Source organism: Narcine bancroftii, chromosome 2 (assembly GCF_036971445.1).
Source record: "Narcine bancroftii isolate sNarBan1 chromosome 2, sNarBan1.hap1, whole genome shotgun sequence".
NCBI classification, from domain to species: domain Eukaryota; kingdom Metazoa; phylum Chordata; class Chondrichthyes; order Torpediniformes; family Narcinidae; genus Narcine; species Narcine bancroftii.
In genome coordinates, this window is record NC_091470.1 from 328,349,150 (window position 1) to 328,364,533 (window position 15,384).

At 39.3% G+C, this 15,384-nt stretch overlaps 1 protein-coding gene across 5 annotated transcripts in view; it reads right to left on the reverse strand.

Moving 5' to 3' along the window:
* Positions 1 to 897: 897 nt before the first annotated feature.
* LOC138755655 (RNA-binding Raly-like protein) overlaps positions 898 to 15,384 on the reverse strand; it is a 454,313-nt gene continuing 439,826 nt past the window's right edge. For all 5 annotated transcript variants that reach the window (XM_069922039.1, XM_069922037.1, XM_069922038.1 and 2 more), the window contains one exon: positions 898 to 2,654. In XM_069922039.1, the coding sequence (XP_069778140.1) occupies positions 2,470 to 2,654 (185 nt within the window). In that variant the 3' untranslated portion in view covers positions 898 to 2,469. The remainder of the gene's footprint in view (positions 2,655 to 15,384) is intronic.

Sequence of the window (15,384 nt, forward strand, 5' to 3'; positions counted from 1 at the left end):
CCCACACGCTCCTCAATTTACAAACTTCAACAGCTTATTCAGCTAATTATTTAAAGGATTTTTTTTAAAGTGAAGATGATGAGATCTCTTGCTCCTGGCACGGGACAGGCAGCACGAATGTTCACACACACTGTGCATCATTGAAATCTGCTTTATTGAATTATATACTATCCAAAATTATTTTTAAGAAACATTGTTAGATAAGCAAATATGGATAGATTTTCGATTTGCATTTATATTAATTTGTGATATGTATATGATATGTCCTGTTGTTTGTTATATTAGAAGATTTTGTATGTAGGATTTATATGTTAACCTCAATAAAAATATTTAAAAAAGAATTATATACAAAGTGATGATTGGAACCCATTTTATAATAAGCTATTCTGCTATGCTGTGTGACATTAACTGTCTTTTTCCAGTTAACAAGAAAGGACAATGGATTTTACTGGTCTAGGTCCGTTATGAAATATTATATGAACAAAGTACTTCAAAATGTAAAATTTTGAGCAAATAAAAATAGTTTAAAATGGTCATCTTATTTTCTTAGAAAAAGTTTGCATATATTGCAGTTGTGAAATGATTGAATTCTTAGTTTAGTTCATCTTATCTGCAACATTTCAGAGAATGGTTTTGTTACATATGGTTAAGAAAAACATATGGTTAAAAACAACTGAAAAGTTTGTCTTGTTATAAAAATCTAAAATCTATTAATCATGTCTGATGTTTTCCAAGTTATTAAGGTAGTTATTTGCACTTGCAATGATCAATTAGAAAAGCAACATGAAAATCAAATGAGTAATTGTGTATCCTCTGTGTCTGATACATGATTCTTGCTATGAAGTTAATAGAGCAAACTGACTGAAAAGAAAGAAACCAGAGAAGGATTATTGGCAATAGTGTTGGCCACTTTATTTAGTTTCCCATCAATGCCATTTTTAATCAGTTACAAAGTATAACAATTATTTTTGCAGTTTTTTGTTATTTTAACAATCAATGCTGTTGAAATTATTATATCAGGGTCAAATTAAAGCTTACAGTGAGATAGAACTGAATTAACATGTGGAGGAGAATTGATGAAATTCTGAATAAAAGAGAGTTACTGTAGCTTTGAGGGTGGCATTTTAATTGATTGATGGTGAAAGAGTCCAGGATTTTTCTTGAGTTCGTGTTATGTACAAGTGACACAATTACATTTTCAAAATGCCAAGAACACAACCAATATTATCATAGTATGTGCTTATAAACAGAGGGAATCGTTTCTTGACAATTCTGCTGCATCATGACTACATCTCTGCAGATGTTTATTCATCTTTTATTCTTCAGTGTACTGATGACAAATGCCATCTGCAGAAATTCTATAGCACAAAGGTTCATTTTAAATTTGGATTTGCAAGGTGACAGATTTAAATAAAAGTTCAATTTTCATTCACAATGTCATTAAGTAGCCATTATTTTTAATTAGAAATACATTGATCATCCTTAAATATATACAATTTTCAAAATTATGAATGATGTAGAATATTAAATAACATTAAAAATCCTGCAGATATATGCAGTGTTCAGAGTAAACCAGGATAATTGCTTTAACATATTGATTTGCAATACCATAACCATTTTGTCCCAAAACTGGGTGAAGAGGTATGTGTAAAGACATTGCAGGTTGGAGAAAGTGGAGTTTGGTACATGGTGACTTGCATTCAAAGAATTCCAGTTATTGGCCTATGGGATGTTGGTGGCAACATCTATTTAGGAGAAGAGATAATAGGAATTGAAAAGGCTCTGCATTCAATCTGTATTCTTTCTAAATGTTAATTGTTAAGTTTAAAAAGTTAGTTTAATGCTTCATAGACTGACCATGTCCATTACAAATCCATGTTTTCCCTGAAAGCATGGGGAAATTGATTGTACCAGACATTTCATGCTCTGTTTTCTCTTCATTTCTCTTTACACTTAAGTCCTCAGTCTTCAACCTACAGGTATCTCATCTCTTTGAACCTCTGGGTTGACTTTACTGGAAATGTAACTTGCTATTCCAATTCAATGTCAAAGAACATATTTTTTTAAACTGTTGTGAAGACACCTGAAAACTCATCTTGCCACAGTGTGGAACACCATGTGTTAACTCACCCAGTTGAAAATACTGCAATTTCAGTGATGCTTTCAAAGGACCAAATTGCTGATAATTCCAAGAATGTAGTCCATTTGAAAACCCTCTACACAATGGCAACACCTCGTTAAAAAAGAGCTAATAAGATATTTACGATCTGACCACATCAAAAAATATTGTTCAATACACATATCATAATGCAAATGCCACACTCACATAATGACAATCACATGTGTCTTCTGCTTCAAAATATTTTTGCATGGCTCTTGACAATGACACTTTTAAGTTGACTAATTTTGGAACTAATTATGCAGTCTTGCAAGAAGAAACACACCATGTTACAGATCAGCTCATTTAGATCATACCATTTCATTGCTGCCAACCTCATCATAATCTTCTTCAATTCCATCAGTCATCTCTTCCCCATCTGCATCAATATCAGGGCCTCCTTCTACTTGATCCTCTGTGGAGGTTTCTGCATTCTCCGATATGGATTCTTCATGAGCAGACTCTGAATTTTCTTCGAGCTGCTTCTTCTGTGACTCTGAAGGAAAAATATAGATTCATCACTTTCTCTGCTTCAGAATCTCACAGATGGAAGATGGAATGGATTAGTTCATCGTCACAAGTTTATGCAACAAAACAATTAATATAACATAACAGAACGGCACGATCCTAGATTTTCCTGAGTGGGCCGATCTGCCTGCAGTCCCAACTTAAGACGACACACCTTGTCCTGGTATGAATTGGTAATGTCAGCTGGCCAAGAGTGAGCTGGATGTTTGTCTAATTAATTTAATCTAATTTGGTAGAAGGAATAGGAGGCCAAAGAATCTTGGAAAATACAAAATTTGGGGAGCTCAGCAAGATAAATAGATGCTAAGATTTAAATTAAAAAATTGTATTTACAAAATGTAGTATTCCAGCCAAAACCCAAGCTGCCCAATTATATGCAATTAACCTCAAACCCCATATGTATTTGGAGGGTGGGAAGAAACTGGAGCACCTGGGGAAAACCCATGCAGGTCTCAGGGTGAATGTACAAACTCCTTACAGACAACACTGCAGAATGCCATTAACACAGCGTAGGGTGTGCACAGAATTCATGCTATTGAATTCATGACTGTAATGTCAGTTATTATCAGTTCTAATTAGGTTGCTTGCTACTTTACATATCATTTTCAATCTAATTTCTTTAGAATCTAGGACTAGGTCAAGCTACCTCATGCTGATGAACTTCCAATGCACCTTTTAAAAGGAAGGTGGTTTGTGCCTTGAACAAGTTGTGAAAATCATTTAATGGGTTTTTTTTGGAACCCATGCCTGATGAAAAATGGAGCAGTCAGATATTTTCAATGCCTCAGTGGATGATGTCAAGAATGGGAGAAAGGTATATCAGTGCAGGAGGCGGGAAGATCTTCAGACCAATTCTAAAGCAACATTTAATGAGAACTTATTTCAATGTTAGGAATCAAGCTCCAAGGCCATTGATACAGTGCAGTTAAAAATTCAATGATCTCATAAATATATTCAAATTCAATAAATGCAATACTATGGGTTTTGCAGTGCCAGCCTTTTTCATGGCTCAGTGAAATATATTCCTGTCTTTCACCTATCAGCAATCCCAATCTGAACTGAAATGTAACACTTCTGTGTTCTGCTTCACATTCTCAGGGCCGTGATAGCTAACCTTGGATAACTAAGGGAATAAAGGAAGGTATCAAACTAAAAGCTCATGTGTATAAATTTGCCAATAGAGAGGGAAACTAAAAGAATGGGAAAACTTTAAAAAGCAAAAAAGAACCATAAAGCAAGCAGTAAAGAAAGGCAAGCTAGATGGTGAAAATTGACAGTAATGTTTTTATAATTATATACAGTGGAAAAGGGTGGCTGAAGTGAATGCGGGTAGGTCCCTTGGAGGATGAGAAGGTGGAACTGATATTGGGAAATGAATGAATGACTGCTTTGCATCGTTCTTCAAGCTGGAAGGTTGTGTCTACCATGCCAAAGACCGAGGTGATGGATGCAATGGGAGGTGAGAACCTGGATACAATAGAAGGTAAAGAGGTAATGCTGAGCAAACTTGTGAGCTTAAAGATAGACAGGCCCCCTTAACCCTGATGGAATGCATCCCAGGATACTGAAAGAATGGTAGAATGATAGTGGAGGCTTTGTGATAATTCACCAACAATTCTCTGGACTCTAGGCAGGTCCCAGCACATTGGAATATGGTTGTCATGCCACTGTTCAAAAAAAGATGTAGGCAAAAGGCAGGAAACTATGGGCTAGTTTGTTTAGCATCTTTAGTTGAGATAATGCTTGAAGCTATCATTAAAGAAGAAATTGCGAGGCATCTGGAACGAAATGGATCCATCAGGCAAATGTAGCATGGATTCAGGTCCTGTTTGACAAAAGTACTGGAGTTTTTTGAGGATACAATAAGTGCAGTAGATAGAAGAGAACTGATAGTCATCGTTTACTTGGTTTTCCAGAAGGCATTTGAAAGCTGTTGCATAAAAGACATCCATAAGATAAGGATGCATAGATTGGGGTGATGTATTAGAATAGTTAGAGGGTTTGCTCACCAATAGAAAGCCAAGTTGGAATACAGGGGTGTTTTTCTGGTTGGCATTCAGTAGTGAGTGGTGTGCTGCAGGGGTTGGTGCTGGGCCCACAACTGTTAATGATATACATTAATGATCTGGAACAGAGAGTTTGCTAATGAGGCTAAATTGAGTGGAAAATCAAATTGTGTAGAGGATACAGAGAGTCTGCAGAGAGAGATAAGTAGATTAAGTGAGTAGGCAAGGGTTTAGCAGATGGAGTACAATGTTGGTAAATGTGAGGTCATTTACTTTGGAAGGAAAAATGGAAGATTGGATTTTATAGCCAGTGATTGCAGAAAGTTGCTGTGCAGAAGGACTTGGGAGTGTTTGTGCATGATTTGCAAAAGGTTGGTTTGCAGCTGCAGTAGGCTACCAATGGAGGGTTGGCCTTCATTGCTAGAGGGATTACATTTAGGAGCAGAGAGGTTATGATGCAAGTGTACAGGGTCCTGGTGAAGCTGTATCTGGAGAGCAGTGTGCATTTCTGTCTCTTTATTTGAGGAAGGAGATACTGGCTTTGAAGGAAGTCCAGAGGAGGTTCACCAGGCTGATTCCAGAGTTGAGAGTCTTAGCGTATGAGGAGAGATTGAGTTGTCTGGGAGTGTAATCGCTGGGATTCAGAAGAATGAGAGGGGATCATAGAAATGTATAATATTATGAAAGGCATATATAAGATAGAGATAGATAAGTTGTTTCCATGGGTAGGTGAAACTAGAACTAGGGGACATAGCCTCAAATTTCAGGGTAGTAGATTTAGGATGGAGATGAGGAGGAACTGGTTTTCCCAGAGCATGGTGAACCTATAGAATTCACTGCCCATTGAAGCAGTGGAGGCAATCTCAGCAAACAGACTAAAGACGAGTTGGATAGAATTTTACATTGTAGGTGAACTAAGAATTATGGGGGAAAAAATGGAGACGAACCTATCATCAGATCAGCCATGATCTTATTGAATGGTGGAGCAGGTTCAACAGGCCAGATGGCCAACTCATGCTCCTGTTCTTCGGTTCTTATTAGATTTGCGAAGACCGAAGTGAAATAGTCGTTCAAGGCTTTGGCCATTTTCGCATTATCCAATAGCTCCCCCTTCTCACCTTCCGAGGGACTTGTTCAGTTTAGTCACCTTTTTATGAATAGGCTCTAAAGGTTGTCATAGCCGAAGGTGGTAGTGGGGACGAGGTCCCACTGCTACACAAATGCTCTTCATGGCATGTGACTCACACAGCCTCTGACCACCAAGTTTGACTCCTGGCTTTCAAGTGTGGGATAGTTCTTAAGCCCAGCGGAGCTGTTCTCACTGACAGGAGGACAAAAGGCAAGCCATTGGTGCCTTGAAACCAGTCACTCCGGGCAGATGGAGCTCGTTAACGATGGATGGTAACTCATCTGGGAGAGGGAAAACCAATTTCAAACCTCTGCTGCCTTGTGGCTATATCCACTCACGGGAAAGGCTTTGGGAGTAAACCCTGAGGAGAAATCCAGAGTCAGAGTCCTGAAGGCAGCTGACTGCTGTACCCAGGACCGGCTTGGCAACTCCTGCGATGCTGCTGACACCAAACTTGGTCATTCCTTTGGACCGGTCATTAGCATGGAGAGGGGGTCCTACTACACAGGGAGCATATTAACTCTGCTCTGGCTTGTGCCCTGGAGAGGCCACTCCACAGTGACTACCAGAGGTATAGTGCCCATGGTCAACCACAACTGACAGATGCCAAAGAAGAAGAATGAAGATGAATTAGAAATAATTTTACTGTTTTCATATTTTGTATTAATCTAGCTTTCCTTTCGTTATTGCTTGCTTAGAGAATTTTTGTTGCTCTTTAAAGTTTTTCCAATCTTCCCGTTTCCCGTTATTCCTGGCAACTTTGTACACAAGGTTTAGATTGATGCCTTTCCTTTATTTCCTTGATTTTAATGAGAATATACTTTTGTTGAGCCCTGTAAAAATTTCCTTTGAATGTCTTCCACTGATCCTCAAATGTCCTATCACACAGCCTGTGTTCCAGACTGTGCTAGCTGCTGGTAATTCCTTTCTCATGCCATTGTAGTCTTCCTTGTTTAGACACAATACACTGGTTTTAGATGGATCCCACCATTTTCACTTTCATTTGTGGGAGACACTCCATCTTCTTAATGGTGGACAGAGTACGCCATCTGTGTGTACATTATACAAAATGATTCTTCAATTTCTTTGCATTTTCTTCAATTTCCCCATTATATATTTTTTCCTGTCTCAGAAGAAATAGAATGTGACCTTCTATCACAAAGTAATTGGAACATAAAACGAAATTATTTTGTTGCAATAATACATATCTTGTGAGACCACAAATGAATCCTGTTTGTAGTTCTATTAGAAGTTGTTTGGCAAGCATTATTGGCAGGTATTGGAGTGCACATGCACACCAATCTTTGTAAATGGTTGGGCATAAATGAAATAGAATTCCTATGACTGTGTAGCTCAGTATGACAACAACGCCATCTACAAATTTGCTAATACCACGGTATTGGGTTGTATAAAAAGGGGCGATGAGTCAGTATACAGGAGGTAGACTGAAATCTTGTATAGAGACCTCTGTACAGAGGTGTACAGTACAAAAGCAGAGAGGTTATAAAATATTGGTTTAGCCACAACTGGAGAATGCTGGCCATGGGCCCAGAGGAAATGCGGGGAAGATTTACCAGAATGATTCCAATGATGAGGGATTTCAGCCACAAGGTTATGTTGCAGAAATTAGGACTGTTCTCCTCAGAGCAATAAAAGACTGAAATTTGATAGAGGTACAGCAGATCATGACAGGTTTAGACAGAGTAAACAAAGAGAAGCTGTTCCCAGTGACATCACTAGGGTTGGTGTCACCTGGTATGATAACTCATGATGTCACACCCTATGGATGGTGACGGCAGCAGTGGCACTGATCAGGGTGGGGGGGGGGGGGGGTGGAGTGGCGGTGTTAACCTTGTAGCATGTGCAGATGAAACCATGTGATTTATTTTGCTCTACTTATTATGCACCTATGACTGTGTAGCTTGGTACAACAGTAATACCATCTAAAAATTCACTGAAGATACCATGGTAGTGGGTTGTACACAAAGTGGCGACGAGTCAGCCTACAGGAGGGAGATTGAAAACAAGGCTGAATGGGGCACCAATAACAACCTCGCACTCAATGTTACCACAACTAACGAGGTGATTGTTGATGTCAGGAAGGGAAAACCAGAGGTGTACAATCCAGTAATCAGAGGTGGAGAGGGTGAGCAAACTTAAGTTTTTGGGAGAATCTTTCCTGGGCCCAGCACAATAATGGCATCATGAAGAAAGCATGTCAGCACCTCTTCTTCCTCAGGAAACCCTGGAAAATTTCTACAGATGTGTGATGGAAAGTGCGCAGACTGGCTGCATAATGGCCTGCTATGGAGACACCAATACCCCAACATCTTAAGCCCTGAAAAAGGTAGTGGATACGGACCAGAACATCATAGGCAAAACCCTACCCACAATTGAGAACATCCAAGGGCAATGCTGCCGACGGAGAGCAGCAGCAATGATCAAAGATCCACACTATCCAGCACATGCTCTGTTCTCGCTGCTACCATGAGGAAAGAGGTATAGGTCCCATAAGATTGGCACCACCAGGTTCAGGAACAGCTGCTACCCCTCCACCATCAACAATAAATTCAATCAGGGTTTATTTAAGGACTTTCTTCTGTACTTTATTATTTTTTTCTCTGTATTTCACAATCAGTTTATTTATATTTCTTTATTTGTTTACATGTGTACAGTTCTGTTTTGCACTACTAATAAGTGGTAATTCTGCCTCGCCCACAGGAAAAAAGAAAATCAGGTTTGTATGTGATGTCATGCATGCACTCTGACAATAAATCTGAAATCTCAAATTTCATTCTTATGAATTCCAACAAGAATAGTCCCAGTCAACTCAATCTCTCCTCATAGTCTGACTGCCTCATCTCTGGAACCAATTTGGTGAAGCTCCTATGTACCACCTGCAAAGCAAGGATTTCCTTTCCCAAGTAAAGAAACCAGAATTGCATGCTGCACTCCAGCTGTGGCTTCACCAGTGAAGTTGCAGCAGATTCCCCCTGCTCTTCAATTCAATCCCTCTAGCAATGAAGGTCAACATTCCATTTGCTTTCTTGACGACGTTTTCCACCTGCTAACCAGCAGATTCTTGCATTAGCACTCCCAAGTCCCTCTTCACAACAGCATTGTCCAGTCTTTCACATTTTCCCTTCAGAAGTGGATGACCTCGCAAAACCTCCACCTGCCAGACCCTTGCCCACTTACTTAGCCTTATCACTAATCTTTCTTCAGATTCTCCGCATCCTCTGTACAATTTGCTTCTCCACTCATGTTAGTGTCATCAGCAAATTTAGATATGCTGAACTCTAAGTTTGTGGAGAGTCTGCAGAGAGATATAGATAGGTCAAATGGGTGGGACTGAGTAAAATGGAATTGAGGGAGAAAAGCAATTATGATCTTATCAAACAGCATACGGATGACTTTTCCTCTTATAGTTTTTGATTTTCCAAGAAGTGCTGGACGAGAAGAGCTGATTGTCAATGTTAGCTGTACCGCTATATGTAGAATGTAAAAGATGAACCAGAAATCATCTAAACAAAACTTTAGACGCTTATTAGCTGGAATATCTATTTTATTCTTGGTTGATACAGTTAAAATAGCATGGAGAACAGTGGAAGAAATTTTTAAGTTCCATTTTGGGTTTAGATGGTGGAATTTTTGCTGCAGACTTCTAATTATGAAGACACTAAAGCTATTTTGGAGGTTTTTGTACCTCCCAGATGGCCTTCAGCATTTGTGATATGCTTCGTAGATGCAATGGGAGCAGCTCCGGCTCATACCCCGACATACTTAAGCTCCTTCTGTCTTCACCTTCCCTCGGAGACCAAGTCACGATTGTGGAAGTGATTTGTCTTAGATGATGCGACAGCATACATTGATAAATCAAGGGCAAACTGGGATTCAAACAAGCAATCTGCTGAGTCCTCATCAAGATGTATTCATGAATGCTCCAGCTACTGTCAACAATAAAACATATTATACAAGCATGCACTGTTAACCCTTACAGTTATGAAAAGGGAAAATAAAATCAGCAAATTGAAATTTTAGCAGAAAGCACAAACTTGAACACTCATTTTTAAAAGCAATGCAGACTGACTGTTTTAAATGGAACATCAATCCACAAACTCTAAATGCTGGATATTTCAAATTTTTATTGCAAACTCTGACCTATTACTACATAAATTTTAAGTCCATTTTATCAGAAACTGGTGGCTGTGTATCTTATAATGTCAGGGCAATGGATAAAAAGTATAGTTGGAGGAATCATAAAGACATGCTGAAGAGAAACCTTGCGGTTTGAATAGCCTGTCTAACCTTTTCATATTGGGAATCCAATTTAAACTGTACTGGGTATGCTTAGATCCAAGTTCACTGGTCCATTAGTTAGGAACCAATTTGTTTGCAGAAAGTAATTGTTAAGGTGCAATGTAATCATAGGGTTGTAGAGTCATATAGCATGGAAATGGCCCATTATCCCAAGTTCACACTTATCTTCTAGCACCCATTTTCACTAATCCTACATTAACACAAGTTATTCACTCAAATTCCCAATACTCACTTCAGATTCGGCTGCTTACATGTACACTAGCGGCATGTTTTAGTGGTTAATGAACCTGTCTACCTGCAGGTCTCTTGGATGTGGGTAGAAATCAGAGCACCCCTGAGGAAAGGTCTGAAATGTCCAAGCCTGTCACCTGGCAGTGCCAGGAAAACAGGCTAGAACCTATGGTTCTGTCAGCCATGGAACAGAGACCAGTGCAGCACAAGAACAGGCCCCTCATCTTGCTTGTCTGCACTCAATTTGATGTTCAAATTAAACTGTTATTCTGTCACTTATTCATATTCCTTTATTCCTCCATATTCATTTGTCTGTCTGGAAGCCTTTCAAGAGCTACTATCATATCTGTGTCTGCCACAAATGAAGGCCCTTATTTGCTACACATATCTCATTTCAACCCTCCCCACCTTAACCATATATGCTCTAGCATGTGACATTTTAACCCTCAGACAAAAATTATGCCTATCTTCTTATAATTTTATAAATTTCTATCAAGCCTTCTCTCAGCCTCTGATGCTCCAGAGAAAACAACCAGAGTTTGTCCAATCTCTCTTCCCATTGCTCATACCCTATAATCCAGGTAACATCCTTTGTACCCATTCCAAAGCCTGCACATTATTACGGTAATGCAGTGACCAGTTGTCAGTTGAAAGGGGGTTGTCCTACGTGGAAGTTTAACTTACTTAAACAAGATCATCAGGTGCTCTTTAATGATCAGTTTTCTGTTTTCAGCTACACTTTTCTCTCTACTCTTGCAAAACTGTACCTGAACATTTTGATTTACTGTTACACTACATCCTGTACTTTTAAAAAATTATTGTACTACCTCTTGTACTTATGTATAGGTTGACTTGCCTGGATAGCATACAAAACAAAGCTTTTCACTGTACCTAGTGTATCTTGCTACACATGACAATAAACAATATAATTTTCCAAGCAAAGGGTTTTGTACTCATCTAAACATCTTATCATTTAAACACATTTATTCAAACATTAATTTTGCTTTTTTTTAGAAAATACTACAATTTTTAAAATTTATTAATATAAATTCAAATTCAGACATATAGCACAAGGTCATTTCGGTCCACAAGTCCATGCTGCCCAATTTACACCCAATTAACCTACACCCCCGGTACTTTTTAAGGGCTGGAGGAAACTGGAGCCCCCGGGAAAAACCCACACAGACACGGGGAGAACTTACAAACTCCTTACAGTTTTGAACCCTGGTCCCGATCGCTAGTGCTGGAAAGGCATTGTGCTAAACGCTACGCCAACCATGCCGCCCCGATCTTTCCTCAGAGTTGTTCTCCGGTATGAATTTAGTGAAGCTCTAGCTAGCTCTAACTCATTAAGGTCAACTGACCAATAAAATAGTTATGGTATTCCATTTTGTAAATTATATAAATTTATCCACATAGATTGGGAATTGCAATCATCTTGTATCAGCCTGGATTCTCCAGCAAATGAGTATGGCCCTGCTCCAAGCATTCCAAGACAAAAATTATCAGAAACTGAAAAAAAGCAGTGTTTTAATTTGATTTGAAGACGTGGTATTACAGATAAGACAACTTGACTGACAGCCAATCAACTATTAAAAAATTCTACTTGCTTTCCAAGAGGCATGGGACCATATTGTGCTGTGATCAGGAAGAGGGAGTAAAGGCAAAATCAATGGCATGGAACAGTAAGAAGCAGACATTAAAGTGATCATAACTCTAGGAATTCGTTCAAATAAAACTGACAACCGTATCACTGATGCAAACTCCAAGATGGGAACTTATTGAACTGGTGAAACAGCATTTATTCCCTGGTAAACAGCATTTATTCCCTGGTGCACCTGCCTCTGCATGGCAATTTGCATCATCTCTTCAAATATACCCTAAAGTTTATAATTCACAGTTTATAAACAATGCAAGTTGTATCTTGAATAAAACCATGAAACTCTGCGTTGTTAGATGTCTTATAATTAAGCCAGGCACTGATAGCAAGATCTCAATCAAAAATGCCAACTATTCCTTTGCCAACCATAGATGTTGCATAATCCTGCTGAGGAACTTCAGCGGTTTATTGCTTGCTCAGGATTACAGCATGTTCAGTCTTTTGTGTCTCCACTGATATTGCTGGATGCTGGTACAGTTGGACTATAGCTAAAGCTAAATGGGTCTTGGCCGAGGAGGCTTCCATTAGAATTACTTAAGTTCACTTGATTCCATTCAATTGCAAGTTTATTATCATCCAATAGTACAAGTACAACCAGAAGATACAGTGTTCTAGGTCCTCGATGCAAAACATGCAAACACACATACAAACATAACACAAATTCAAATGATGCATATGCAGTATGTACTCTATATACATTTAATAAAATAAATAAATATTGTGAAATAGATAGAGTCTTGGACGGTTTTTATAAGCAGTTTCTCAGTCATTCCGTCGTCTCCCTGCCCATGGGAAGAAACTATTGCTCACTCAGGTGGTTCTGGCTCTGATACTCCTATACCTCTTTCCTGATAGGAGCAGCTGGAAGATGAGGGTCCTCAATGATTTTGCCAGCCCTCCTCAAACAACAATCCCAGTAGATCACATCAATGGGGGGGGGGGGGGAGGAGGGAGATCCAGTGATCCTCTCTGCCACTTTTATGGCCTTGTGGATTGACCTCCGATCCAATACTCTATAGTCACCGCACCACACTGTGAAGCAGCCAGCCAGAAATCTCTCGTTAGAGCTCCTGTAGAAAGTTGACAGGATGATGGCCAGTAGTCATGCCTGCCTCAGTCTTCTCGGGAAGAGCAGTCGCTGTTGTGCCTTCCTAACAAGTGAGGATATGTTGTGTGGCCAGAATAGATGACATCTTAAGTGGATTCTGAGGAACTTGGTGCTCTCCACTCTATCAAGCTATTAAAATGTGCAGTGGAGGGTGGTTGTTTCTGGTCCTCCTGAAGTCCACAATCATCTCTTTTGTCTTGTCCATGTTGAAACTCAGGTTGTTAGTTTTGCACCATTCACAAGATTTTCCATCTCTTCTCTATATTGCGACTCATCGTTGTTGCTGATGAGGCCGACCTCTTGTTGTCAAAGAAGCAGTAGTCATTTATAGACAATATGACTGTGAGGGGGACCTGACCTTTGTTCGTTGTCATTCACTGAAACCAGAACAGGTCAGGCTATTTCCAAGAACATTCCTGTCAGTTGACATACTGAATTATATCAGGATCTTTGAATGCTTTTACAGTGAAAATGATCAATCACAGGAAATAATGATCAGATGTAAATAATCTTCAGTACACAGACCCTGTCCTTGTGCTGTAATATGTTGGTGATTAAACCTTTTTGAAGAGACAGCAGCAGAATTATTATTAGATGTAAGATGTTCAAAAAATTCTCGAACCTAAATTAAGAAGCTAACACCTAAGCTGTCATACCGAAGCACGTTGCTACTTATAACTAAATTCTATGCGTGACTTTAACAGGGATCAAATAAATATTACTGAAGATCATATGTGGACTCCCCTGGTAGAATGGAATAGTAGCAGACAAAAAAAAATTAGACATACAGCATAACAGGCCCTATCGGCCCATGAGCCTGTTCCACCTAATTGACTTACACCCCCAGTATGTCTTGAACGGTTGGAGGAAACCAGAGCCCCCGGGGAAAACCAAAGCAGACATGGGGAGAACGTACCAACTCCTTGCAGACAGCATGGGATCTGAACGCCGGTCCCGATCACTGGAACTGTAATAGTGTTGCACTAACTGCTCCCCTAACTGTGCTGTAAAGTAGCTGATCTGCACTGTTTTTAATATCCAGTCAATGCTTACCCACCAATACTTTCCAGATCTTTCTATTGAACAAAACTGGTGTGTCCTGCCAGAATCTACCCAATGGCTCACCATCAAAAGCGTACTTCAATCTTTTCCAATCAACAGAATGCCAATGCGACTTTGAAGGATAACTGTTTACGCTGTGTGCAACTAAACACCATCTGCAGGAGGAACTCAGTGAGTCAAGCAGGATTAGTGGAAGATAATGAACAGTTGGCATTTCAAGCCAAAACCCTTTTTGAGACTGTCTCGTAAAGAGTGTCTCGATAAAGGGTTTTAGCTCAAAACATTGATCATTCTTTTCCCCCCAATTATGCTGGTCGACCCACTGAGTTCCTCCAGTAGATTGTTCTTAGCTTCAGGATCTGCATCCTTCTGCATGTTTACATTGTATGTGTTACATCCACTCAATTGTACAGGTGGGTGCACCAGAATTAACCACAACGTTTCAACTTGCAGAAGCACAAAGGTACCCTCTGAAGGGGGCTGTGGCAAGGATACAGAATATTATGATCACACCAATACTGGGTTCCCACACCCCACTGAATCGAACTGCTATCTTTCTCAAAGTTGTCTCTTCTAGAATGACGCTGTCAAGGCCTGCCATTCATCAACGTATCAATCACATGGGCTGGTCCTTGATTTCAACCTGTTGCCCTATTGTCTGATTGGTTGGATGGTTTTCCATCGACCAACCATTCAATGCAGTGAGTTAAACTCTGCCCTATAAGTTTTGAATTGGATAGCAGCAATAACGTACTCAACTGAAAAAAAAAGTCATTCAAGCCTGCATTCCAACACTAGTAAAAACAGACAAAATTTCAAAGATATTCTTAAATATAAGATGATAACATCAAATGCTGAGATAACACATTTTTGACATGAATGATTTTCTTTGAATTGTTCAGATATTCCCTGCAAAACATTGAAATTAATTTAACCTTTTCACTATTTACTTCGCTGGATTAAAACGGTGGGAAAAATTCATTGGCTGCTATAATGACTATAATTCTCTCTTTAAATTTATCCAATGGGAACATTTATTTTTGTGAAATATTATCACTTTAGACATTAAATGTGCACTTTTGTAAAACAAAGCAGTAAAATGCATGAATCATCGTACTTGAGACAGAACAATACCCATCGCTCTAAATTATAGATGAAATACAAACTTACTTGCAGAAGGGC